Below are 27,880 nucleotides of genomic sequence, written 5' to 3' on the forward strand. Positions count from 1 at the left end.
CAGTCTCACTTGAGTTAAGTTAGATCATATCTAAATTTAAGTTACAAATGTTCTATAGAAAAAAAATTTCCCCTAGTGCTACAGTCTCATAGATAAGGTACCAAACCTTTAGAAGGATCAACTTTTTAACTAAGATTCTTTGGAGAAATAGTTAAAAGGAAGTATGGAAAAATTAGCAGTAAACAAAAACTCAAGTTTAAAATTATGGATGGAGGAAACACTTTAGAAGAAAATTTTATCACAAAATATTGGAATCTTTTGAAACTAAAAAGTCATTCTGCTTTATAAATACTTTCACTTTTGTATATTTACTTTGAGTTTCAAAACGAATTTTGCAAGATATTTTCCTTTTCATCAGTGAAATACCTGTTTAACCAATAATATTAAAAGTACTAATGCAAATTTACTCAACATATTTTTCTCAAAAATGCAAATAGTATTAAAAGTATAAATGCAAATTTACTAAATATACTTTTCTCAAAAATGAAAATCACTATTTCTGAAAAAGTTTAATTCTATTTAGAGTATTTATATTTAAATATGTCAGTGTATTTAAATATAAATAGGACAGAAAGAGTAAAGACCTAACAGAAGCAGAAGAGATTAAGAGGTGGAAAGAATAGACAGAACTATACAAAAAGAGTCTTAATGACACGGATAACTACAATGTGTGTTCACTTATCTAGAGCCAAACATCCTGGAGTGTGAAGTCAAGTGGGCCTTAGGAAGCATTACTACAAACAAAGCTAGTGGAGGTGATAGAATTCCAGCTGAGCTATTTAAAAACCTAAAAGATGATGCTGTTGAAGTGCTGCACTCAATATGTCAGCAAATTTGGAAAGCTCAGCAGTGGCCACCGGACTGGAAAAGGTCAGTTTTCATTCCAATCCCAAAGAAGGGCAATGCCAAAGAATGTTCAAACTACCGCACAGCTGTGCTCATTTCCCATGCTAGTAAGGTTATGCTCAAATCCTTCAAGCTAGGCCTCAGCAGTATGTAAACCAAAAACTTCCAGATGTACAAGCTGGGTTTAGAAAAGGCAGAGGAACCAGAGATCAAATTGCTAACATTCACTGGATCATAGAAAAAGCAACAGGTTTCCAGAAAAGCATAAACTTCTGCTTCATTGACTACACTAAAGTCTTGACTTTAGTGCTAAGTCACTTCAGTCGTGTCTGACTCTTTGTGACCCCATGAACTGTAGCCTGCCAGGCTCCTCTGTCCATGGGATTTTCCAGGAAAAGATATAGTTACCATTTCCTCCTCCAGGGGATCTTCCCAACCCACAGATCAAACCCACATCTCTTATGTCTCCTGCATTGGCAGGCGGGTTCTTTACTACTAGTGCCACCAGTCTGCTTTTTTTTTACTGTGGGGATCACAACAAATTGTGGAAAATATTTCTCTGGTGGCTCAGACAGTAAAGAATCTGCCCACAATGCGGGAGACCCAGGTTCAATCCCTGGGTTGGAAAGATCCACTGGAGAAGGGAATGGTGCCCACTCCAGTATTATTGCCTGGAGAATTCCATGGACAGAGGAGCCTGCTGAGCTATGGTCCATGGGGTCTCAAACGCATGTGAGACACAACTGAGTGACTCACACACACACTTAAGGAGATGGGAATACCAGACCACCTTACTTGTTTCCTGAGAAATCTGTATGCAAGTCAAGAAGAAACAGTTAGAATCCTACATGGAACAAATGACTGGTTCAAAATTGGGAAAGGAGTAAGACGAGGCTGTATATTGTCACCCTGCTTATTTAACTTATAGAGTAAGTGTTAGTCGCTCAGTAGTGCCCAACTCTTTGTGACCCCATGGCCTGCAGCCCACCAGGCTCGTGTCCATGAGATTTCCAGGCAAGGATACTGGAGTGGGTTGCCACTGCCTTCTCCAGGGGATATTCCCGACCCAGAAATTGAACCCAGGTCTCCTGCACTGCAGGCAGGTTCTTTACAGACTGAACTACAAGGGAAGCTCATATATAGAGCACATCATGTGAAATGCCAGGCTGGAGGAAGGAGAGTGAAAAAGCTGGCTTAAAATTCAACATTCAAAAAACTAAGATCATGGCATCCAGTCCCATCACTTCATGGCAAATAGAAGGGGCAAAAGTGGAAACAGTGACAGACTTTATTTTTGGGGGCTCCAAAATCACTGCAGATGGTGACTGCAACCATGAAATTAGAAGACACTTGCTTCTTGGAAGAAAAGCGATGACAAATCTAGACAGCATGTTAAAAAGCAGAGATATCACTTTGCCAACAAAGGTCTGTCTAGTCAAAGCTATGGTTTTTCCAGTAGTCATGTACGGATGTGACAGTTGGACCATAAAGGAGGCTGAGTGCCAAAGAACTGACGCTTTTGAACTGTGGTGTTGGAGAAGACTCTTGAGAGTCCCTTGGACTATAGGGAGATCAAACCAGTCAAGGAAAATCAACCTGAATAGTCACTGGAAGGACTGATGCTGAAGCTGAAGTTCTAATACTTTGGCTACCTGATGTAAAGAGCTGACTTACTGGAATAGACCCTGATGCTGGAAAGACTGCAGGCAAAAGGAGACGAGGATGACAAATGATGAGATGGTTGGATAGCATCACTGACTCAATGAATATGAATTTGAGCAAACCCTGGGAGACAGTGAAGGACAGGGAAGGCTGGCATGCTGCAGTCCATGAGGTCGCAAAGAGTTGAACATGATTTTGCAACTCAACTTACAATGCTAGTGTAGTCTACATGTATTAAGCAAGTGGGGGCTTCTCAAATAAAGAAAAAAGTCTTATTTGGTTTTATAAATAATAAAGATGATTAAAAAAGTAAAAAATTGAGCTTAAAAAATACAACCCAAACCACCTGTTTTTAAAAGTCACACCAGCCATCTACTTCTAAAAAACCCTTATCAAAGCTATTTCTTCAAACCCAACATTTACTAATTCAACAGATGGGTTTTTAAAATGAGGAATGTAATTTTACTTTCAACTCACTGATTATATACTCAACTGGCAGCTTTAAAAAAATAATTTTAGAATACACGAAGACTTGAATTAAACCATTCTCAGCATTTCCCAGGATTGTTTGCTAACTGGCTTGTTTTTATTTATATATGAGCTTTTAACATGTCTACCACAGGTAGTACACAGAAATAATTATTTGCAACTATAAAACCTATCAAGTAAATGCCCAATGTAACATCATTGCTTTTTTCTTCTCTTATAAGAATCATTACTGTGAACGCGAACTCGCTGGTGTACAGAGGATGCTATTTTCATGCTGTCTTTCTTTGTAAATGTCTTCTCTACTGCTCCAGGTTTCCAAAGTAACAACTGTGCGTCTTCTCCTCCAGTTAGCAAAGAATCATCCTGCATATTCCAACAGAAGGACCGGACCGTAGCAGCATGCCCTCCTTGAAGGCTGGTCACATGGACCAATCCTGATGTCATACAGTTCATTATGCGAATAATTCCTGTGTTTGTCCCTCCGACAACAAACAATTTGTCCGTCTTTTCATGATATAGGCCACCAATCAAATAGTCCAAAATCCCTTCTTTCACGTTAATTACTTCTCTGACATCAGGAACGTTCAAACATGTAATTGGTTCATCTGTATCCAGATGATTAAGATCCCACCAACAAAATCCCTCATCATGTGTCATGCAGTAAATCTGTTTATAATCTTTCCCAGACCAACCAATAAAACTTACTGATGAAACTGAGTTACAGGTTGTGACCAGTGCATCGTCTTCATTATCCGCGCTAATATCAAATACATTTACCAGGCCATCAGTTGAACCTGAGACTACCATGTTTGGATTACTGGGATGGAAACGTACTTGAGTGATATCATCACTATGTGTCTCTGAATATGCACCAAGTGGCTCTTTGGTAGTAGACATGTCCTGAGAATTAATTCTTGCATCCCAAAATACCAACAACGCATCATCATCAACTTTTTCTGTACCAGCACAAATGACATGATCATTAGAGCTGATATCAAAACTGATAAAAATATTGGAAGGGTAACCCTTGAACAGCTGGACAGGTTTTCCACTGGCCAGTCGAGCATCCCAACACTTCACAGTGCCATCAGTGCATGAGGAATACACACTGTCATGGGAATTCGCAAACTTGACTCCATTAAGTCCAGGATACCCTCTAAATTCTCGTATTACATTTAACCTTTCTTTATCATGTATTCTGATTGATCCGTTAGAACACAAAACAGCAACCAAGCTTCCTTTTTCTGTTTGTACAGTCTTTGATGTGTCTATGCCAAGCAGGTAAGTAGGCTCTTTAGTTTCTGAGGAACGTTTAACAATGTTCAAGTTGGCAAATTGTTCTTCAATCTTCTCCATATCAGGAGTGCATCCAAGGGTAGTAAAAATCTGTAATAAAAACAAAAATTGAAATTAAACCCAAAGTGTCTCTACATTGTAATTAAATCAAGAACATTTCCTTCTGAGAGCTGGCACAAGAAAACAGAAATAAAATCTAATATTTTAATCATTCCCCTACCATGATGTAACTAAAACTCAGCTGCTTCCTTCTAATTCAACCACTTTTTATATACTGAATCTACTGCCAGTAAGAGATTATAAAAATGTATGTACATGTACATACATTGCTTAGTAATTCCTTTCAGCTCAAACCTAATTATTGGTCCTACTCATGGTCCTCAGCATTAGCCAGGATCTCTACTTTGGGATCATCTTCTCCTGGCCCCAGCTACCTTATACAGTTATAGAATCTAACACAGATGTGTTGGCAGAAATATAGTCCCTCAAAGATGTTCATGCCTTCATCCCAGGAACCTATGAGTATGTTAGGTTACATGGCAAAGACGAATTGAGGTCATAAATGGAATTAAGGTTGCTAATCAGTTGACATTAAAATAGATTATTGAGGATTATCTGGGTGAACCCAAAGTAATCACCAGTGCCCTTAAAAGTAGAAGCAGGCAGAATATGAGAATCAATGGGAGATGTTCCTGTGGAAGAAAGGTTCAGAGAGATACATTACTGGTTTGGGCGCGGGAAGCCAATAATTGGGTGGCCTCTAGAGAGTGGAAGAGGCAAGGAAATAGCTTCATTTAGAGCCTCCACGTGAAAGTGCAACTCTGCTAATCCTTGATTTTAGCCCAGTGAGACCCATTTTGAACTTCTGACCTCCAGAGCTATAAAAAATGTATGTCATTTCAAGCCACCAATTTTGCAGTAATTTGTTACAGCAGTGATAAAAAAAGCTAATAGAGGTACCCAGTAGGAATTGCAGAGATGTGCTTCTCAGGCAGGAGCAGCTTGCAAATGGTAGAGCTGGAATTTGAACCCAGGCATTCCGGCTTCAGAAACGGTGATCTTCACCACCACACCAGATTGCTTCTCAATGGTAGGTTGTATATAGAACAAGTTCCAGGCCAGAAAAATATGCATAAAGTCTAGTGACTTTATCCCAAGTTTTTCTATCTTGGTTTCACCAAATGAATATTCTTGCCAGCCTCACAAATTCACATTTTCATTCGTAAGATGAAATGCTTTTTTTTTTTCTGTTGCTTTAATGATAGCTTTTTAGCTGTCTGTCTTTTCATCTTTACAAGGAGAAATGAATATGAACTCAAGAGTGGTTAGAAAGATTAACTGAAATTATGTGTCTGGCATATCATGGTATGCATTCAACAAATGTTACATAAAAATGACCAGGATCACCATTACCAATAACACTAACACCACATGGTAGAGAATGCAAATCTATCCGAGTGGCTCCAAACAGCACAATTAAACCAACAGGCAAAAAATATTAAAAGCTGGATTGAGGTTCAAAAGAAGAATAAGCATCTTCTCCAGCTTTAAATCTTGAACATTTTAAAACTTAACAAAAGTTGAAAGAATAGTACAATGGACACCCACACACATACACAGTCTTTCACCTCCGAGGATCACCAACTTGTTTTCTTCTATCTCTATAAACACAGACACATGCATTTTTGATGAGCTATTTGAAAGTGAACTGCAGACAAAATATCATCTCACTTCTAAATACTTTGACACAGAGAACCTCCCCAATCTTCTGTTTTCTTAACATTGAATTTTTCGAAAAGTCCAGCCAGTTGTCTCATAAAATGTCCTATATTCTAGATTTTTCTAATTGTCTCCTCTTTGAGATTAGATTCCAGTTTAACATTGTTATCAGGGATACAATTTATGTGATGCTGCTGTTACTGCTGCTGCTAAGTCACTTCAGTCGTGTCCGACTCTGTGTGAACCCATAGACGGCAGCCCACCAGGCTTCCCTGTCCTTGGGATTCTCCAGGCAAGAACACTGGAGTGGGTTGCCATTTCCTTCTCCAGTGCATGAAAGTAAAAACTGAAAGTGAAGTTGCTCAGTTGTGTCCGACTCTTCACAACCCCATGGACTGCAGCCTACCATGCTCCTCCATCCATGGGATTTTCCAGGCAAGAGTACTGGAATGGGGTGCCATCACCTTCTCTGTTATGTGATGCTGGGGACTTCTTACTGCATCACATCATAGAGGCTCATAATAACAACTTTGATCACTTCCTTAAGTTGCTGGTGCTCAAACTGTCTCTGACCTGACCACTGAGAAACTCCTCAGGCCAGCTTCTGTGTGCTTTCGATATGTCATTATCACGATTAGTCTGTAAGTCCCTACATGGAACAACTCTGTATAAGAATAAACTAAGTCCGAAAATAGTGAGCTTCCTTTAAGTATTCAGAGACTAGAAGATCATTTACCTCCACAGCATAATTGTTGGTTTTATAACCAGATAGGTTAAATGGCCTTCTCTCCTTGAACACGTCATGCTTCTGTCTCAGGACTGTGGCAGTAGCTACTTCTCTGTCTGGAATACTATCTGTACATTTTTTGTGTGATTAACTCCTGCCTGTTATTCAGGTCTCAATATGTTACCTCCCCAGAGAGAACCTCCCTGATCAACCAACCTGAAGTGGCTGGTCAATCCCTATCATATTGCCCATTTTGTTAAATAAAAAATTAAAAATGCTTTAATTATGAACTATTTCAAATGTACACAGAAGTGTAGAAAAAAGGAAACATACTCAAATACTGGATTACCTAGATTTAACAGATGTTAACATTTTGCCATATTTGCCTCAGTTTTTTATTTAAACAAATGAAACGATAGATACAACTTCTGATTAAGAAATTCTAAAAATGGCATCACATTTATATGTTATCTTTGCTACAATTTGCTCTTTTCACTCAATATTTTTGAAAAACTTGATTTTACCTGATTTTCTTGCTTTTTTTGTTATCAATATGGTTGTTGAATAAATGAATGAATAATTGATTCAGCTTTCATGCATAAAGAGCTGAAGAGCTTCAGGAGAAGCAGAATAAACCTAAAATGATATCTCATATGTCTGTATGTTTGCAGGGAGAGCTCTGCTTATGGAAATTAGTAACATAATGGCATTCTTTAGCAGTACTTTAAATAAAGCACAAAAAGGAAATATAAAGACTTTATATTTGTGAAAGAAACATTATTTAACATAATTTTTTTTTTTTACTACAAGCTATTCAAATAGGTCCTAAAATGTATGTTCACTTAAGAGTATACTGCCTACACACTTCAAGGAAAAAATCCTTTTTAATTCCAGATAAAAAAAAACTACCCATTCTTGAAATAATCAAAGTGTTAATAAGATTACAAAAGAATTCTTTGCTACTGTTTCATATTGATCTCTGCCTATGAAATATCAGATTGATGAGAATTTTAAGCAATAAGAAAGCTGAATGTGACTTTTAAGTTAACAGTAAGTTATAGGACTACGGCTGTGCACTGCTACCCCCAAGCAATATAGCAGTGCTGTACTCCTCCCCCCAACAGTGTTGCCCAGAGAGTCTGTTTCGCGTTGGAACAGTCCCCTACAAGGCTTTAATCCAAAGGATTCTGGGATCGATGATGCAGGCAGAGTGAGGCCCAGATGGAATGCTACAGCAAACCAACATTTTAAGACAGCAGTAATGGTAACAATCTCAGTAGTGTTCCACCTGACACACCGTTTAAATGCAGTACAGTGCTTCAAAAAAAGAGAAAGATGTTAGAAGACAGGTAGATCCCACAATGCTCTCAGTATTATAGAGCTTATATTCATTCATCCAATAAAGTAAAATATTACTTTAACCTCCTTGGGAAAAGATGAAAACCTCTGACTTACGTTTTAACACATTAATATGCCTATGCAAATGAGCCATATTTGAAATATAACTTCCAAGGTTACACAGTTAATCTTAATTTTACACACTAATGAATCATTGTAAAATGATAAATAAACCTTTTTACTTCTGTGTATGCCCTTATCTGAGGTTTTTTTTTTTTGCATGATTCTCTTCCCATTCCTCAAGATAAGCCATAGTCTCTCTTTTCTTCTCACTTAGTAACCTCATTGAAATTCATGTTTTCAAGTGCCACCTACATGCCAATGAGCTCATCTATTTACAAGTCCGTATTTCCAAGTGTCAACTAGCCATCTCTCCTTGAATCCCACTACAACTCCAAGTTAAATTGATTATTTATGCTTCCCCTCCATGAAACATTCTCCTTAAAAGTAAAACCAAATTATGCTTTTCAATGTTCTCCATGTTGGTCGATGGTATTGGCACCATGACAACACTCTCATCTACTCAATTACCTAAGCCAGAATCTCTGGGGAATATCCAATTCTCCTATTCAGGCTCTCATCCAATCCCTTTTCAAATCTTTTGCTGCATGCTACTAACTGAAGTATAAGGTTCAATCTATTTCTGGAGATTAAAACAATATTGACAACTTTATACGGTTCAACCTAACAAAAATGTATAAAGAAAACAAATAAGATTAACCATAATTTTAATATTTTCCCTATTTGTTTCTGTTAGATACATAAAAGGAAGCTAAGTCAGCATTTTAGATCTCAAGAGGCTAGTGAGAGCTGAGGACGCCTTTCTTATACTAATGCACACACACAAATGAAAAACGGCACAAATAGAAAAGAACAGAAAAGAATACTGAAGCAAAGAATAGGGAGGAGAAAAGAAGAGGAATGAAGATAAGCCCAAAGAGAACAGAACAGAAAGAGAAGGGAAGGCAGTTACTGCCACCACCTCTTAAATCACACTGCACTTTGTACTTTCCCAATACGGAGAAGAGATGAGGAGGAGAAGTCCAGATAAAGGAAGTTCAGTAGAGTCTAAAGCCATGTTGGCTAAAACGTTTTCATTAAGCCATCTTGAAACACACTAGATGGAAAATGCTCATTAATCTCTAATCTGAGGAACAGTCCTTAGATAACTGAGAGCTGATTTACTTGATAACAACATCCCTAAACATTAAGTATTTCTTCTGGGGCTTTTGCCTTAGTAAGAGTTAAGTTATCTTTATCAATCAAAATGTTCATTTTATTTCCTATTAAAATAAACCCAATAAAGTGTTATTTCTATATATAAAGTACATTATAAATACATCTAACTGCAGCTAGGCATTCCTCTTATTTTTGAATTGACCAAGTTTGAATATGAAATCTGAGGGACAGCCTAGCTAGCTTAAATAATTCCATAATGGAAGTGAAAGTCACTCAGTTGTGTCCAACTCTTTGCGACCCCATGGACTACAGAAGAAGTCCATGGAATTCTTCAGGCCAGAATACTGGAGTGGGTAGCCTTTCCCTTCTCCAGGGGATCTTCCCAACCTAGGGATTGAACTCAGGTCTCCTGAATAGCAGGCGTATCCTTTACCAGCTGAGCCACAGGGAAGCAGATAATGGAAGAGGAAGTAGTTTTCTTTCCCATTTAAACAAGATGGAAAAAAGTATTAAAAGAAAACACACATTTTATACCTATTTAGAAACTATTGATTACAAAAGGCAATATACTAAAAATCCTTGGCCATGTATTATTGTGTAGGAAGTCAGAAATGAGCAGTATGTTTAGAAATAGATGCATTTCTATCTTTCCAGTATGAATGTTCATCATACTTGAAAGATCTGACAGCATAAGCAACAAATACTATTACAGTTTTCTACTAAAGAATAACAGTTGTATTTAAACTATATGTTGGATAAACGACTAGTTTTCTTTTGAAACAATTTATCAGACTTGGGTCAGAAAATCCAATTCCCCACAGCTCATACTTAATATTGCCCATTGACCACAAGGAACTCTGATGATGGTAAAATGCAGAGATTCAGCTAATGTCCTAAATGTAGGGAGAAGCTAAATGAGAAAAGTCATTCCGGGATGGTCTTTAACAACAACACAATCCACATTAATAACATAACTACAATAATACTAAAACAACTGGCAAGGTGGGCGAGGACGGCAGAGGCTTGTAGAGAAGAAAACAATCATAATTGGAGTTCAACAAATGCTAGACTGTGTGCTGGAAACTTACATCTAGTATTTTTTTTTTTTAATCTTAATCATTTAACCCTATGAGATAGGCATTATTATCACCATTTCACAGAAGAAACTGAAGCTCAGAAAAACTGAGTAACTTGCCAATGCTCTCACAGGTAATAAGCGGAAAATACAGGGGGAGTTTGATCTGAAATCCAAATTGTAACTTCAAAACCTGTGAACCTGTGTTCATTTCAATTCTATGCTATTCTTCTGTGTAAGTACTAAAATATTAGTGTTGACTTTAATTAAAGAATATGCCTATTAGGCTTTGAGAGGAGGAATTACACATCAGCATAAGCAGATGAAGAAAAAAGGGAGCAGGATGATTGCCAAAAAACACACCAACATGGAAAAAGGCTATAATAAGTGAAAGTGAAGTCGCTCAGTCGTGTCTGACTCTCTGCAACCCCATGGACTGTAGCCCACCAGGCTCCTCCGTCCATGGGATTCTCCAGGCAGGAATACTGGAGTGGGTTGCCATTTCCTTCTCCAGGGGATCTTCCCGACCCAGGGATTGAGCCCAGGTCTCCTGCACTGCAGGCAGACGCTTTAACCTCTGAGCCACCAGAGAAGCCTAATACTGAACCACTGGCTAAAATCCATGAGCCTTATTCTTCCACCATGAAAACCAAGAAAGGACAAAGTGCTCTCTGGTTCCTCTGCCTTTTCTAAAACCAGCTTGAACATCTGGAAGTTCACGGTTCACGTTTTGCTGAGGCCTGGCTTGGAGAATTTTGAGCATTACTTTACTAGCATGTGAGATGAGTGCAGTTTTGCAGTAGTTTGAGCATTCTTTGGCATTGCCTTTCTTTGGGATTGGAGTGAAAACTGACCTTTTCCAGTCCTGTGGCCACTCCTGAGTTTTCCAAATTTGCTGGCATATTGATTGCAGCACTTTCACAGCATCATCTTTCAGGATTTGAAATAGCTCAACTGGAATTCCATCACCTCCACTAGCTTTGTTCGTAGTGATGCTTTCTAAGGCCCACTTGACTTCACATTCCAGGTTGTCTGGCTCTAGGTGAGTGATTACACCATTGTGATTATCTGGGTCGTGAAGATCTTTTTTGTACAGTTCTTCTGTGTATTCTTGCCACCTCTTCTTAATATCTTCTGCTTCTGTTAGGTCCATACCATTTCTGTCCTTTATCGAGCCTATCTTTGCATGAAATGTTCCCTTGGTAACTCTACTTTTCTTGAAGAGATCTCTAGTCTTTCCCATTCTGTTGTTTTCCTCTATTTCTTTGCACTGATCGCTGAAGAAGGCTTTCTTATCTCTTCTTGCTATTCTTTGGAACTCTGCATTCAGATGCTTATATCTTTCCTTTTCTCCTTTGCTTTATGCTTCTCTTCTTTTTACAGCTATTTGTAAGGCCTCCCCAGACAGCCATTTTGCTTTTTTGTATTTCTTTTCCATGGGAATGGTCTTGATCCCTGTCTCCTGTACAATGTCACGAACCTCAGTCCATAGTTCATCAGGCACTCTATCTATCAGATGTAGTCCCTTCAATCTATTTCTCACTTCCACTGTATAATCATAAGGGATTTGATTTAGGTCATACCTGAATGGTCTAGTGGTTTTCCCTACTTTCTTCAATTTAAGTCTGAATTTGGTAATAAGGAGTTTGTGATCTGAGCCACAGTCAGCTCCTGGTCTTGTTTTTGCTGACTGTATAGAGCTTCTCCATCTTTGGCTGCAAAGAATATAATCAATCTGATTTCAATGTTGACCATCTGGTGATGTCCATGTGTAGAGTCTTCTCGTGTTGTTGGAAGAGGGTGTTTGCTATGACCAGTGCGTTTTCTTGGCAAAATTCTATTAGTCTTTGTCCTGCTTCACTCCATATTCCAAGGCCAAATTTGCCTGTTACTCTAGGTGTTTCTTGACTTCCTACTTTTGGGTTTTATTACCAAGATTTCATTGTTTATTATTCTGACTTAATGTAAGAGGCTTCTAAAAGAAAGACTTAGGAAACATATTTTAAAAAGTCAAATTTCACTCATTTTAAACAGAGGGATTTTGATCATTCTATCCTCTCCCTTTCCTACCTTTTTACTTGTTTTTTTTTTTTCCCAAAAATAAAAGGGAAAAAACTGGATACAAAAAGGAATTGTCAGAAGACTATAAAAATCTATGCCAAGTAATACTGGTAGGATCCTTGATTCTAAAGACATCAACAACAACAACAAAAAATGAACCAGTGAAATGATACAATATTTTAAAACTTAATATAAAACTCTATCTGCTAAGTTTCTGTGTATTTTTAAATTAATCTATTTTTGAATATCTAAAATAGCCCCACAGTTCAAAATTCAAAAGGTTCCAAAACTAATGTCTTTCCAGAACATTTCTGTCCTCAAGCCCCTTTCCTCTCGCAGGAGGTGTCAAATGTTATGTTTCTTATGAATACTTTCAGAGATTGTCAATTTGGAAATAATGCAGTGAATTAATTTCCAGCATGTCAATAGTCTGTCAATGTGGTACAATAAAAAAGCAATATGTTTAAGAATAAAACATCCTAAGTTCAAATCCTTGTTTACCACAAACTAGCAAAGTCATCATTGTACAAATTAACCTAACCTCTGTAAGCCTCAGTTTCTTCATCTTTAAAATGGGGATAGAAATGGATATTCTTGATATTGAGTGCCTTTTATAGCCAAGTAAAATGCTAAATGATGGAGATTCAGATGAGAAACACACTTGCTGTCTTCAAAAGGCTGGGAGAAAGACCAGGAAACAATTACAATATACAGTGATGATACAAGGACATAAGAAATCATGGAACACAGAAGGATGTAGTGAACATAATTCTTGGCATAAAAAAAAAGCAAATATTGATTTCCTTTCTAATAAATTTTCATTTGATTTGCCTTATTTCATTTCACATTCACGTTTTAAAAACTACCATTGTACAGCTTTAAAAAAAATGAAAGCAGTCTGTTACTTTTATATTAAAACTATTCTTTAAAAAATGAATCAATACCCAAAATTTCATGAACACAAATATCAAACCAATAACTCTCAATTCTGAACAAACCATTGACATATCAAATTGAGTGAGTGTTTTTTAAGATTTTTTCATTTCATAATGAAAAATACATTTCTAAATAGTAAATGAACTTCAATATGTTTTAGAAGAAAATATACTTTCACTGAAGTGAAACTCAAGTTCTCAGTCAACTTCTCCAAGATTCTTTAAGTTAGGTACCAATTAGAGAGGTTTAATATCTATCCTATTAAAAATACCCTTTGATCTTCTTGGGAAAATGGCCTGAATCTAGGTGTCAGACAGGGGAACTAGAAGATGAGCCTAAAGCAACAAATAGTGCCCAAAAGTAAAGAAGTGATTAAAAAAAAAAAAGACGCAAGAGCTATGATCTCCCATTGGTCACTCTAGACCAATTTGAGCAGCAAAATAACACTGGGTTAGGTAAAAAAGAATAAATAGCCATGAATCCGTATTGATAAAAATAAATGACTCTCCTCTCCTAGAGTATAGGCTGGACTTAATTATTTGTTTCCAAAGAACAGAGTAAGGAAAGAGTAAAAAGAGACTTTAACCAGAGAAAACCAGAAGATACCACCTTAAAAACCAATCAAGGTTAATATCACTGGTGGTAAATTATGTTGCTGTCACTTGCCCCCTGATGTGATGTGATGACATTCTGTGACATTCTTCTCAAAACTTCACGTGTCTGAGTGCTAAGTCACTTCAGTTGTGTCCGACCCTTTGCAACCCTATGGACTGTAGCCCACTGGTTTTCTCTGTCCGTGGGATTCTCCAGGCAAGAATACTGGGGTAGGTTGCCATGCCCTCCTTCAGGGGATCTTCCCAACCCCGGGGTCAAATTTGTGTCTCCTGTGGCTCCTGCACTGCAGGCAGATTCTTTTTTTTTTTTTTAATTTTAATTGGAGGCTAATTACTTCACAATATTGTACTGGTTTTGCCATACATTAACATGCAGGCAGATTCTTTACTGCTGAGCCACTGGCTGCTGAGTCGCTTCAGTCGTGTCCGACTCTGTGCGACCCCATAGACGGCAGCCCACCAGGCTCCCCATCCCTGGGATTCTCCAGGCAAGAACACTGGAGTGGGTTGCCATTTCCTTCTTCAATGCATGAAAGTGAAAAGTGAAAGTGAAGTCGTTCAGTTGTGTCCGACTCCTAGCGACCCCATGGACTGCAGCCTACCAGGCTCCTCCGTCCATGGGATTTTCCAGGCAAGAGTGCTGGAGTGGGGTGCCATTGCCTTCTCCTGAGCCACTGGGGAAGCCCCCAAAATTCATAACCCCAGCCTATTCTTGAGAAAACATCAAACTCAACTGAGGGACAACCTACAAATATGTGGCTAGTACTCTTCAAATTTCAAAGTCATGAGAAAGAAGGAAGGTCTGAGAGACTGGTGGTATTTTTGATTAGATTGGTGGTATTCTTGATTAGATTCTTAACCAAAAAAAGCATATCAGTGGGAAAACCAGTTAAATCCAGATGAATTCTGTACTTTAGTCAATAGTATTATACCATTGTTTTCTGGTTTTGACAAATGTATCATGGCTATGTGAAGGGTACAGAAGGGTGAAGGAGGGCTGCCTACTATATTTCTAAGGTCTCCACACTGAGTTTAGGACATGAGAAGCAGCCCACAGGAATAGATATACCTGCGATTTGGTACAGGACATTCACGGCATCCCAGAAGGGAAAAGAGTCCAGGTCCCCCAGCAAAGATTGCCTCAGCCCTAGCCTGTGATGACTTTCTGCCAGTAGTAGTGAAGCAATGGTTGTATTTGGGTCAGGTGATCAAAAGGTGATGCCTTCTTCACCTTCTCTTCACCCACCTGCTGGCTGGATGCAGAGGATTCCAAGGCCCTAAAGAATGGTTGAGTCAAGCTTCCCTGGTGGTGCAGTGGATAGGAATCCACTTGCCAGTGCAGGAATCACGGGTTCGATCCCTGGTCCAGGAGGATCCCACAAGCCACAGAGCAACTAAGCCTGAGTGCCACAACTACTGAAGCCCGCACACTGAAAATCTGTGCTCTGCAGCAAGAGATGCCACCGCAATGAGAAACCGAACACTGCAAGAAAGGCTCAGTGCGACCAAAAAAAAAAAAAAGAGTGGTTGAGTCATAAAATGAAAGGAGTCTGATTCTGCCAATCATCACATGAAAGGCTAACTGCAGAATAGAAAAACCTACATCTGCCTGCATCAGTTAATCGTCAATGTAGACGCTACCTGAAAGATGTAGTTTGAAAAACTCCACAGCATAATGACTCCAATTTTTAATATCATTCATCTTTTCTTTGGGTTAACTCAAAGGGAATTTGCAAAGGAACTCATATCAAAGAAACACCAACATTCTAGCTATTTCTTTCATTTTTTTTTAATTAAACCCAAGTTAAATGCAATACTATTCACAGAAAATATATAATAATAAATATTATATAAATAGTAAATATTATATTTAATAAAAATTTTCCTATTCATGCATGCTTCTGTTCAGCTTATCTGTATATACACAAGAAAGGTCTTGGAATAATGTTCATAAAATGTATTTCAAGTATCTGGAGTGCATGTGTATATGTATGTGTGTGTGTATGGAGGGAATATGTTGCCTTCTCTTCAGTACTTTTTCCATATTGTTAAAATTTTTAACAATGATGATATAATCCCATAAGTACTATTATGTTCATTAAATTGATAAGAAAAGCACAGCTAACATGCAGCTAACCTAGAGGGTGGGATGGAGTGGGAGGCGGGAGGGAGGTTCTGAAAAAGCTGGCTTCTGAACTCAAGTATTTTTGTTCCAGAGCCCATACATACAATTAACTCCTATACTATACTGTCTCTATCATAAGCACTTAGCAGATTTTTTAGAAATAGGTGTAGGCTATGTTGCTGCTGCTGCTGCTAAGTCGCTTCAGTCGTGTCCGACTCTGTGCAACTCCACAGACGGCAGCTCACCAAGCTCCTCGGTTCACAGGATTCCCTAGGCAAGAATACCGGACTGGGTTGCCATTTCCTTCTCCGTAGGCTATGTTATCTGTATAATAAACATACACTATACTTATTTTTTTAAGGGAAGAGGTGTTAGCAGAGAATTTGGAAGAAGTAACTGCTGATGTCTCATGACATGTGCTACTGGCAAGGTCGATGGCAAACGGGAAAAATCTAATGGTAGTTACAAAAGTACTATGCTGCTAAGTCTGCTAAGTCACTTCAGTCATGTCCGACTCCGTGTGACCCCATAGATGGCAGCCCACCAGGCTCCCCCGTCCCTGGGATACTCCAGGCAAGAACACTGGAGTGGGTTGCCATTTCCTTCTCCAAACAAAAGTACTATACTGGACATTAAAGAACAGTCACTCATATGCATTACCAATATATCCTAGAGAATATCTTGGGATAAAAAGCAACATTGGTTTAATGTCAGCTGAACATTTCTCAGAAAACTTTTATATAACAAATGTAGAGAAATTTGTGTGTATGTTTTAAACTACGTTTTCATTCCAATCCCAAAGAAAGGCAATGCCAAAGAATGCTCAAACTACCGCACAATTGCACTCGTCTCACACGCTAGTAAAGTAATGCTCAAAATTCTCCAAGCCAGGCTTCAGCAATATGTGAACCATGAACTTCCTGATGTTCAAGCTGGTTTTAGAAAAGGCAGAGGAACCAGAGATCAAATTGCCAACATCTGCTGGATCATGGAAAAAGCAAGGGAGTTCCAGAAAAGCATCTATTTCTGCTTTATTGACTATGCCAAAGCCTTTGACTGTGTGGATCACAATAAACTGTGGAAAATTCTGAAAGAGATGGGAATACCAGACCACCTGATCTGCCTCTTGAGAAATCTGAATGCAGGTCAGGAAGCAACAGTTAGAACTGGACATGGAACAACAGACTGGTTCCAAATAGGAAAAGGAGTTCGTCAAGGCTGTATCTTGTCACCCCTGTTTATTTAACTTATATGCAGAGTACATCATGAGAAACGCTGGACTGGAAGAAACACAAGCTGGAATCAAGATTGCTGGGAGAAATATCAATAGCCTCAGATATGCAGATGACACCACCCCTATGGCAGAAAGTGAAGAGGAACTAAAAAGCCTCTTGGTGAAAGTGAAAGTGGAGAGTGAAAAAGTTGGCTTAAAGCTCAACATTCAGTAAACGAAGATCATAGCATATGGTCCCATCACTTCATGGGAAATAGATGGGAAACAGTGGAAACAGTGTCAGACTTTATTTTTCTGGGCTCCAAAATCACTGCAGATGGTGACTGCAGCCATGAAATTAAAAGACGCTACTCCTTGGAAGGAAAGTTATGACCAACCTAGATAGCATATTCAAAAGCAGAGACATTACTTTGCCAACAAAGGTCCATCTAGTCAAGGCTATGGTTTTTCCTGTGGTCATGTATGGATGTGAGAGTTGGACTGTGAAGAAGGCTGAGTGCCGAAGAATTGATCCTTTTGAACTGTGGTGTTGGAGAAGACTCTTGAGAGTCCCTTGGACTGCAAGGAGATCCAACCAGTCCATTCTGAAGGAGATCAGCCCTGGGATTTCTTTGGAAGGAATGATGCTAAAAATGAAACTCCAGTACTTTGGCCACTTCATGAGAAGAGTTGACTCATTGGAAAAGACTCTGATGCTGGGAGGGATTGGGGGCAGGAAGAGAAGAGGACGACAGAGGATGAGATGGCTGGATGGCATCACTGACTCGATGGAAGTGAGTCTGAGTGAACTCCGGGAGTTGGTGATGGACAGGGAGGCTTGGCGTGCTGCGATTCATGGGGTCGCAAAGAGTCGGACATGACTGAGCGACTGATCTGATCTGATCAAGAAACCATTTGTTTTATTTTTTAAATTTTTTTTAAATTTATTTTTAATTGAAGGCTAATTGCTTTACAATACTGGTTTCTGCCACATGTCAACATGAATCAGCCATAGACATACATACGTCCCCTCCCTCTTGAACCTCCCTCCTACCTCCCACCACATTCAATCCTCTATGTTGTCAACCATTTGTTTTAAATCGGGCAGAAGTGCTACATATTTAATGGAAGGTATGCTAAACTGACATCTGCTACAATTTCAGTGTAATTTCAAATATCACATTCATTAATGACTGAGACTTAATGTCTTTGTAAATTAATCCGGCTTAGTGAGGCTGAATATGCTATTCTTATTCACACGAATGTTCAAGATACTGCCTGCAGCAACATATGGTACTACATGCATTAAATACACTAAAATTCTTAGGGAGAGCACAGTTTTTAAAGTGCAGGAATTTGTTACCAACAGAAAGGGGGGAGGGGGTAGGAACAAATGACATACACTCCCTCAAGCAGTATGAGATTATCCTTCAGCTTCCAGATATAACATTCAAAGTATCTTTTAAAAAACAGACATTTTTCTCAGTAACATCTTGAGGTGTCCAGCTTCTCAAATAAATCTTCCATCCTCCGTAGTAAGTCTATGAACACCCAGCTTCTTTCAACAACAATAAATTGCCTTTGCCCTTCCAGAACAAGCAGCTGGTGAATCAAACAGAGAGGAACCAAACTTCCCCAATCACCAGATGTCTTAATTGGAACAGACAGTAGCAACGTGGAAGAGTTCAAATCTTGAATTGGTACTCTATGTTTACGACTTCTTTTTATAATTCTCAATAGATGCTTTTAAAAATTAAGTAAATGTTCTCTTTAAAAACTCCAAAAAGAAAAAGGAAGATAGGAGGGAGAACAAAAAGAATCATGGCTTACAATAGAACGATGTTAACATCAAAGAACCAGTCTTTTGAATACTGTTACAGTTAGAAACCGATAAGCAATATCATTAAATCCTTATTCAGTAATTCAGAAATAATTCTCGAATGGCTGATATGACAGGCCTAAAACACAATGGATTTAGCAAAGAACACAGGCAAAGTCCCTGCTCTCAAAAGAGGGTGGTGAGGAGACAGACAGATACGTAGATGATTATAATGGAAACCGTGTGTGCGTACTAAGCCTCCTCAGTCGTGTCTGACTCTGTGAGACTCTGTGAGACCCTGGGGACTATACCCTGCCAGGCTCCCCTGTCCATGGGATTTTCCAGGCAAGAATACTGGAGTGGATTTCCATTGCCTTCTCCAGGGGATCTTCCCAACCCAGGTATGGAACCCGCGTCTCATGTCTCCTGCATTGGCAGGTAGGTTCTTTACCACTAGCGCCATCTGGGAAGTCCTAATGGAAACAGGGATAAGTATCATAAAAAATAATGTGTAAGTCAGGACATGAGACAGGAAGAGCCTTTTACTTATTTTATTTTAGATTTTTATTTTGATGTGGATGATTTTTGAAGTCTTTATTGAACTTGTTACAGTACTGCTTCTGTTTTACGTTTTGGTTTTTTGGCCACATGGCACGTGGGATCTTAACTTTCTGACCAGGGATGGAACCTGAACCCCTTGCCTTAGAAGGTGAAGTCCTACCTAATCCCTGGACTGTCAGGGGAGTCCCAGGAAGAGCCTTTTAGGTTTGGTCATTAGAGGCAAGCCTCTCTCATGAAGTGACATTTGAGCCGAGACCAGAATAAAATTCGGAAGCGAAGTATTGGACCATGTGAGCCAAAAGCCTCCTGGGCAAAGAAAAACAGCAGGTGGGCCGGAGCAGCTAAAGCTGCATCAGGGAAAGAAACTGGCGTGGGAATTATGGTTGAAGAGGTAGCTGGAGTCAGAGAAGAGCTTTGCAGGCCACGGTAAGGACTTCAGCTTTTACTCTCAGGTATGGAAGCAAGCCACTGCAGGTTGACGGCAGCTGAGAATCGCTTGTGACCGATTCCTTGGCTGGCTCAGCCTGGAGAACACACCTTTGGGTAAGAATGAGGCAGTGAAAAGCCTTGATGCACAACTGTGGACAAGAGATACGAAAATAGGGAGAAGTGGCTGGATTGTGGCTGTAATGACAAAAGAGGAATAAACAGAATTTTCTCATTAAACTTCAAGAGGAGTACGAGAAGAGTCAAAGATGACTCTTAGGTTTCTGGCCTCAGGGACAAGGCGGATAGACCGTTGGCATGTTACTTTTAGGAGTTAGGAAATTAAAAGATGATTAATTAGATAATTAATCATCCAATTGTTTAAATAGTCTTTATAAACTGTGGAGCGTATGTGCGTGCTAAGTTACTTCAGTAGTGTCGAGCTCTTTGCAACCCCATGGACTGTAGCCCGCCAGGCTCCTCCGTCCATGGGATTCTCCAGGCAAGAATACTGGAGTAGGTTGCCATGCCCTCCTCCAGGGGATCTTCCTGACCCAGGGAAATCTGCATCTCTTATGTTTCCTGCATTCGCAGGCATGTTCTTTACCACTGCGCCACCTGGGAAGCTCATAAATTGTGGTATTGATATATTAATATAATAGAATTATACACAGCAAAGAAACCAGAAAGCCACAAACCACCAGTATGTGCAACAAGGTGGATTAACCTCAGAAATGTTTAATGATAGAAGCCTGGCAGAACAGGGTGCTACAGGATTTCACTGACACAAAGTTTAAGAACAGAAACAACAAATGTGTAATGGTAGCAACTGGAATACTGCTTATCTTTTGGTGGGATCCAGACTGAGAAAGAGAGCAAGAGGACTTTTGAGTGGTGATGATACACAGATGTGTACAAATTTGAAAAAACAAGCCATCATGGAGGAGAATGACCTTCAGCCTCCATCAAGATTCTCATTCTGAGTAAAAAGGAACAAGTCCACTGCTGAAGGAGGAAGGGTGAGGTGAGAAATCCCCTATCTGGCACAGCACAGCAGTGCCTGCCTAAAGTTATGAGTGGAGGAGGGACAATGAGGAAAGCCCTCCGGCATCCCAATACTGCAGGCTCAGTCCCTAAGTCGTGTTTGATTCTTTGCAACCCCATGGACTGTAGCCCACCAGGCTCCTCTGTCCATAGCATTTTTCAGGCAAGAATACTGGAGTGGATTGTCATACCCTCCTTCAGGGGATCTTTCCACCCTAGGGGTTGAAGCTACATGTCCTACCTTGGCAGGTGGATTCTTTACCACTGAGCCACCTGGGAAATCCCATGGACAGAGAAGCCTAGTGGGCTACAGTCAATGGGGTTGCAAAAGAGTTGGACAAGACTTAGCGACTAAACAACAACAACATACTAACTTACAACCCAACACTGCAGTGGCTTATTAATATCAGATAAAGGAGAGGTCTGAACAAGGACTATTAATTCACTTAAAATTGTCATAAACCTAAATGTGAGGGCAAGAACTACAAAACTTCTTGGAAAGAAGTAGGGAAGTTATGACCCTGGGTTAGGTGAAGATTTCTTAGTATACAAAAGCACAAACCAGCAAAGAAAAGCTTGACTTAATTAAAACTTAAAACTTTTGCTTTCTGAATATTGGTTAAGAAAATAAAACGCCAATCTAAAAGAAGTGAAGCTCAAGTTACCAGAAATGAAGTTTATTTGGGAACAGTAGAGGAACTGCAATTCGGGACACCAAGCTGTAGCAAATTACAGACAAGCCTGTTAAGGTTTAGGGTGGGTTGCTTTTATGAACAAAGTGTGCAAAAGGGGACAGTCCAGCTGGGAGATATGCAGAGAGTTCACTGGTTTGAAGGTGGGAAGAAAGTTTTGGAGGATGCTCATTGGTCACAGGTTAAGTAAGTGTTAGTCGCTCAGTCATGCCCGACTCTTTGCGACCCCATGGACTGTAGCCCATCAAGCTCCTCTGTCCCTGAGATTTTCCAGGCAAGGATACTGGAGTGGGTTGCCATCTCCTTCTCCAGGGGATCTTCCCAACCCAGGGATCGAACCTGGGTCTCCTGCACTGCAGGCAGATTCTTTACCTACTGAGCTACAAGGGAAGGTCACAGGTTAAGCTTCAATAAATCTGTAAATCTGATAATCCTCTATACAGCTCTATACAGTCAGCAAAAACAGTATGGCTAAATCAAATCCCTTATTATACAGTGGAAGTGACAAACAGATTCAAGGGATTAGATCTGATAGACAGAGTGCCTGAAGAACTATGGACGGAGGTTCGTGACACTACAGGAGGCAGTGATCAAGACCATTACCAAGAAAAACAAATGCAAAAGGGCAAAATGGTTGTCTGAGGAGGCCTTACAAATAGCTGAGAAAAAAGAGAAGCTAAAGGCAAAGGAGCAAAGGAAAGACAACCCATTTGAATGCAGAGTTCCAAAGAATAGCAAGGAGAGATAAGAAAGCCTTCCTTAGTGATCAGTGCAAAGAAATAGAGGAAAACAATAGAATGGGAAAGTCTAGAGATCTCTTCAAGAAAATTAGAGATACCAAGGGAACATTTCATGCAAAGATGGGCACAATAAAGGACAGAAATGGTCCTTTGGACAGAAATGGACCTAACAGAAGCAGAAGATACTAACAAGAGGTGGCAATAATACACAGAAGAACTATAGAAAAACGATCTTCATGACCCAGATAACCACGATGGTGTGATCACTCACCTAGAGCCAGACATCCTAGAATGCAAAGTCAAGTGGGCCTTAGAAAGCATCACTACAAACAAAGCTAGCGGGGGTGATGGAATTCCAGTTGAGCTATTTCAAATCCTAAAAGATAAGGCTGTGAAAGTGCTGCATTCAGTATGCCAGCAAATTTGGAAAACTCAGCAGTGGCCACAGGACTGGAAAAGTTCAGTTTTCATTCCAATCCGAAAAAAAGGTAATGCCAAAAAATGCTCAAACTACCACACAATTGCACTCATCTCACATGCTAGCAAAGGAATGCTCAAAATTCTCCAAGCCAGGCTTCAACAGTACGTGAACCATGAACTTCCAGATGTTCAAGCTGGTTTTGGAAAAGGCAGAGGAACCAGAGATCAAATTGCCAAGATCCACTGGATCATCGAAAAAGCAAAAGAGTTCCAGAAAAGCATCTATTTCTGCTTTCTTGACTATGCCAAAGCCTTTGATTGTGTGGATCACAACAAACTGTAGAAAATTCTTAAAGAGATGAGAATACTAGACCACCTGACCTGTCTCCTGAGAAATCTGTATGCAGATCAAAAGCAGCAGTTAAAATTGGACATGGAACAACAGACTGGTTCCAAATAGGAAAAGGAGTATGTCAAGGCTATATACTGTCACCCTGCTTATTTAACATCATGCAAAATGCTGGGCTGGATTAAGCATAAGCTGGAATCAAGATTGCTGGGGGAAACATCAATAACCTCAGATATGCAAATGACAGCATCCTAATGGCAGAAAGCAAAGAAGAACTAAAGAGCCTCTTGGTGAAGGTGAAAGAGGAGAGTGAAAAAACTGGCTTAAAACTCAACATTCAGAAAACTAAGATCATGACATCCAGTCCCATCACTTCATGGCAAATAGATAGGGAAACAATGGAAACAGTGACAGACTTTATATTTTGGGCTCCAAGATCATTGCAGATGGTGACTGCAGCCATGAAATTAAAAGACAGTTGCTCCTTGGAAGAAAAGCTATGACCAACCTAGACAGCATATTAAAAAGCAGAGACATTACGTTGTCAACAAAGGTCTGTCTAGTCAAAGCTATAGTTTTTCACATAGTCATGTATGGTTGTAAGAGTTGGACTATAAAGAAAGCTGAGCTCCGAAGAACTGATGCTTTTGAACTGTAGTGTTGGAGAAGACTCTTGAGAGTCTATAAGAGACTGCAAGAGATCCAACCAGTCAATCCTAAAGGAAATCAGTCCTGGATATTCATCAAAAGAACTGATGCTGAAGCTGAAGCTCCAATACTTTGGCCACCTGAAAAAGGCCTGATGCTGGGAAATATTGAAGGCAGGAGGAGAAGGGTACAACAGCGGATGGAATAGCTGGATGGCATCACCCACTCAATGGACATGAGTTTGAGCAAACTCCAGGAGTTGGTGATGGACAGGGAAGCCTGGCATGCTGCAGTCCGTGGGGTCGCAAAGTCAGGACACAACTGAGTGACTGAACTGAACTGATAATTCTCTAAGTCACGTATTTATGGGAAATTAGTCTCTCAGTCTTTAAGTTTTGCTTTTCTGAGGGCACATGCATGGGTCTCCATTTCATATCCTCTGGTTCCATTTTACATTAAAATCCTTTTACTTTTTTCTCATTTGAACAAGATCTTTCATAGAAAAGTACTGATGATCAACCTTGGGTATTTGTTTAGTCTGAGATGTTGCTAGATGTTGGGCTGTGAATCCCTTGAAGCTGCAAAGGACCAACCCAGGATGCTCTGTCCCATAGAAGAGGGCATGACAAGTTGATTTTTTGCCTCATTTAAACATGGAGAATCTCAGTCACACTCCTCTAAGGGAGTCAATTTGGTTTCATGGTCAATTAAGCCTCAAGATAAGCCTTAGGAACTTTATTCTGTATGTATATCTGAGAGAAAGGCATTTGCCTATTGAAACAAGACAGCAGACATTTCATTAGAAGGATTATACCCAGGGTCAGAAGTCCAATTATAGCTACTGACTGGAACAAACTTCTCAACCAGTTTCCCCAGCTACCTATACTTAATAGCTTGAAAACATCTTAAGTCCTAGGGCTTGGCGTATTTCAGTTAAGAGATTGATACTGTCCATCATTTTTAGTTCGGGCACTGTGTCTCCCTATTTGTTAACATAAAAATAGCATTCTTCCCAGAGCAAGGCACAGGTTCCTCCCTACTGTGCAGTAAGGAGGTTTAGGGCTCTGTGGTTTTGTAAGACTACTTTTGCTAGGCTGTATATCTGGGTTTGCTGCTATTCAAAAGCTCTAAGAGAAGCACTGAAGGTAGTTCCCATGACTATGGAGAGGTTTCGACTTGCTTTTTCACAGTCTATTACTTTAACCCAAGGGGGAAAAGATAGCCAAAGACACACTCAAATCCCTTTCTAACTACTACAGGGTTATCAGAGGGCATCCATCCAAAATTATATCCATTCTAGTTTTTCTGTTTGTTTTCACATTGATTTTTTAGTTTTCACATTTTACTAAAATTAAACCCCTATGACAAAGATAATATGGTGTGTTAATTTTTTTGCATTGTGAATTACTCAAAACTTTGCAGATTAAAACAATAAGCATGCGTTATTTCACACAGTTTCCAAGAGTAAGAGAGGGGCTTAGACGAGTGTTTCTGACCCAGGGTCTCACATGAAGCTACAGTCAAGATGGTGGTGAAGACTGTGGTCAGCGGAAGGCTTGACGATGCTGGAGGACTTTCTTCCCCAGAATGCTTCCTCACTGTGGATGAGGCCTCACCTCTCCACTGGTTATTGGCAGGCTGCCTAAATTCCAGATCAGATGGACCTCGGCACAGAACTGCTTGAGTGTCCTCAAGATGTGGCAACTGACTTTCCCCAGAAGATGTGATCCAAGAGAGAGGCAGAGAGAAAGAACACACACACACACACACACACACACACACACACACACACACAGCCACTATGCCTTTCACGATCTGGTCCTGAAAACCACACTGCCACTTTTGACACATTTTACTTGATAGATGAGAGTCATTAACTACAGCCCACTTAAGGTAGGACAATTAGGTTCCACCTATTGAAAGGAAGAATATCTAAGAATTTATGGATATATTTTAAACCCACAACAACTGTTTTACAACTTTAACTAAACAAAAGGTTCACATGCTCCTTTAAGTTGTGAGGAGAAAGAACCCAAATGGGTTCTTCCAGTGGAAGGGAGGGTTTTCCTGACTCTGGCGTCAGGAGTGAGGGAAACAACTCTGCAGTGTCCCTTCCATTCAAGGCGGAATGTGGAACACATATTCCTTCCACACAGAAAGAAATAACCAGTGTTTTCTGAATAAAGGGCATAAGTGGGCCCTTTAGCCCAGGTATTTTTTTTCCTCTGATAAAAGAAGAGCTCTCATGACCAAAAAGAGTCATTTACATATAGCTCATGATAGTCAGCATGGTGGAAATGGCTATAAGAACATCTTAAATTTCTATATATTTGGAATAATGGGAGAGTTGGATTGTTGTGGGTGAGGTTCTGATGGAGGTCTGGGGAATCTCCAGAGAGAAGGTACGTTCCCACCACTTACTAGATTTCTTATCAACCAAATTACCATTGAATGGAAGGACATCCGCTGTTCATCCCCCAGTACTGTTATAATTTTTGTTACCCCACCACAAAGTTTTTAGCAGTCCCATTAACGTTTTTGAAACACAAAGGAAGATTATGGGTAAGAGTCCAGACTTGAGTGAGGGGTATACCTTTGTGGGTGGGGGGCACCCAGTGGAATGTTATAATGTCTGCTGCCAATTTGCCAGAAGGAAGAATGTGTAACAGTTCAAAGGGACCAAAGGAAAATACTACATCTCTGCCAGAGAGACCTTGCCATCCTTCTAAGGATAATAGCCAGGCTACCAGTTCAGGTTCATCATGAGTGTTATTAGCTCTGGCACAAATCAAACTATCAGTAAGGTTGGCAGAATCTTGGGAGTTTTTCTAAGCAGGGAACCAAAGGATGTGCTAAAGCTAAACGAGGGGGCAGCAAGAAATCCAGAGAAAGGACCATTAGAACTTTAAGCAGCATGACACAGGCCTGGTCTGGTTATCTCGGGAAAGCTATCTATTTCTGATGTCATTGGCTTCAGTCATTAGAAAATTTTACCTCTGAATCACCAGTTAGGTGGCAGATATACTTTTTATAGAAGAGACACAGGAATTCAGGAGTCCACCCCTCGGAGCTTAGTGACACAGGCTTTAGTCAGCAACACCTGTGAGGGGCCCTTCCAACAAGGTTGGAAGGAAACTTTATGGAGATGCCTTTTCCAATAGACCAGGCTGCAAATGTGGTATTTGACATCTTTGTTTCCTGGGAGCATGCCATAGAAAGATTATTTTTCCAAAGCATTATTATGGAAAATATTATTATTCTCAGTGGATTTAATTACACCTTTGCAAAACTGAAGTGTATCCCCTATTTATTATTTGTAGGTCAAAGAAAGCAGGGACTGTCCTGTAATTATTTCAAAGGGTAAGAGCTTATGAATCTTCTAAGTTATCTTACATCTTTCTTCTTACATCTTACATCTTTCTTGTAAGTCATCATGAGGGGTCAAGAGGTGATCCATCAAAGTCAAAGAGACATGGGGAATTTCATCAGTGCAAGAGGGAAGAAGGAGAGCAGGGTTGAGACTGTTAAGAGTGAATAAGAGTGATACGAGGGGAGGTAAGTAAGAGGATTTCATAGGTGGTAAGATGGTTCGCTGAAAGATGTTGAGCGTGGCATGAAATTTAAGAGAGGCTCAACAGGCTAAGGCACAAAGATGATTAAAGAGGATCCTATAACAATTTCTTCAGTAGCCTTCGCTAAAGGAGTGGAAGCAGGCACAGCTCTCAGGCATGGGAGGGAGGTATCCTCAGGTCACTGCGTCTAATTGTTGGCTGCGCAACCTAGAGGTTGGTGATAGCCCCATGGTTTCGGGTAAGTAACCTGAGGGTATTCCCCTCTTTCT

The 27,880-nt window shown here is 39.8% G+C and overlaps 1 protein-coding gene across 5 annotated transcripts in view; it reads right to left on the reverse strand.

The window, feature by feature from the left end:
* Positions 1-2,116: 2,116 nt before the first annotated feature.
* Positions 2,117-27,880, reverse strand: part of WDR89 (WD repeat domain 89) — a 49,109-nt gene continuing 23,345 nt past the window's right edge. For 3 of the 5 annotated variants that reach the window (XM_061429083.1, XM_061429084.1, XM_061429082.1), the window contains one exon: positions 2,117-4,383. In XM_061429083.1, coding sequence (XP_061285067.1) covers positions 3,193-4,353 — 1,161 coding nt within the window. In that variant the 5' untranslated portion in view covers positions 4,354-4,383 and the 3' untranslated portion in view covers positions 2,117-3,192. Of the gene's footprint in view, positions 4,384-12,993; positions 13,131-27,880 lie in introns of all 5 variants that reach the window. The other 2 variants (XM_061429081.1, XM_061429080.1) reach the window with 1 other exon arrangement.

This window comes from Bos javanicus, chromosome 10 (genome assembly GCF_032452875.1).
Source record: "Bos javanicus breed banteng chromosome 10, ARS-OSU_banteng_1.0, whole genome shotgun sequence".
Taxonomy (NCBI): Eukaryota; Metazoa; Chordata; class Mammalia; order Artiodactyla; family Bovidae; genus Bos; species Bos javanicus.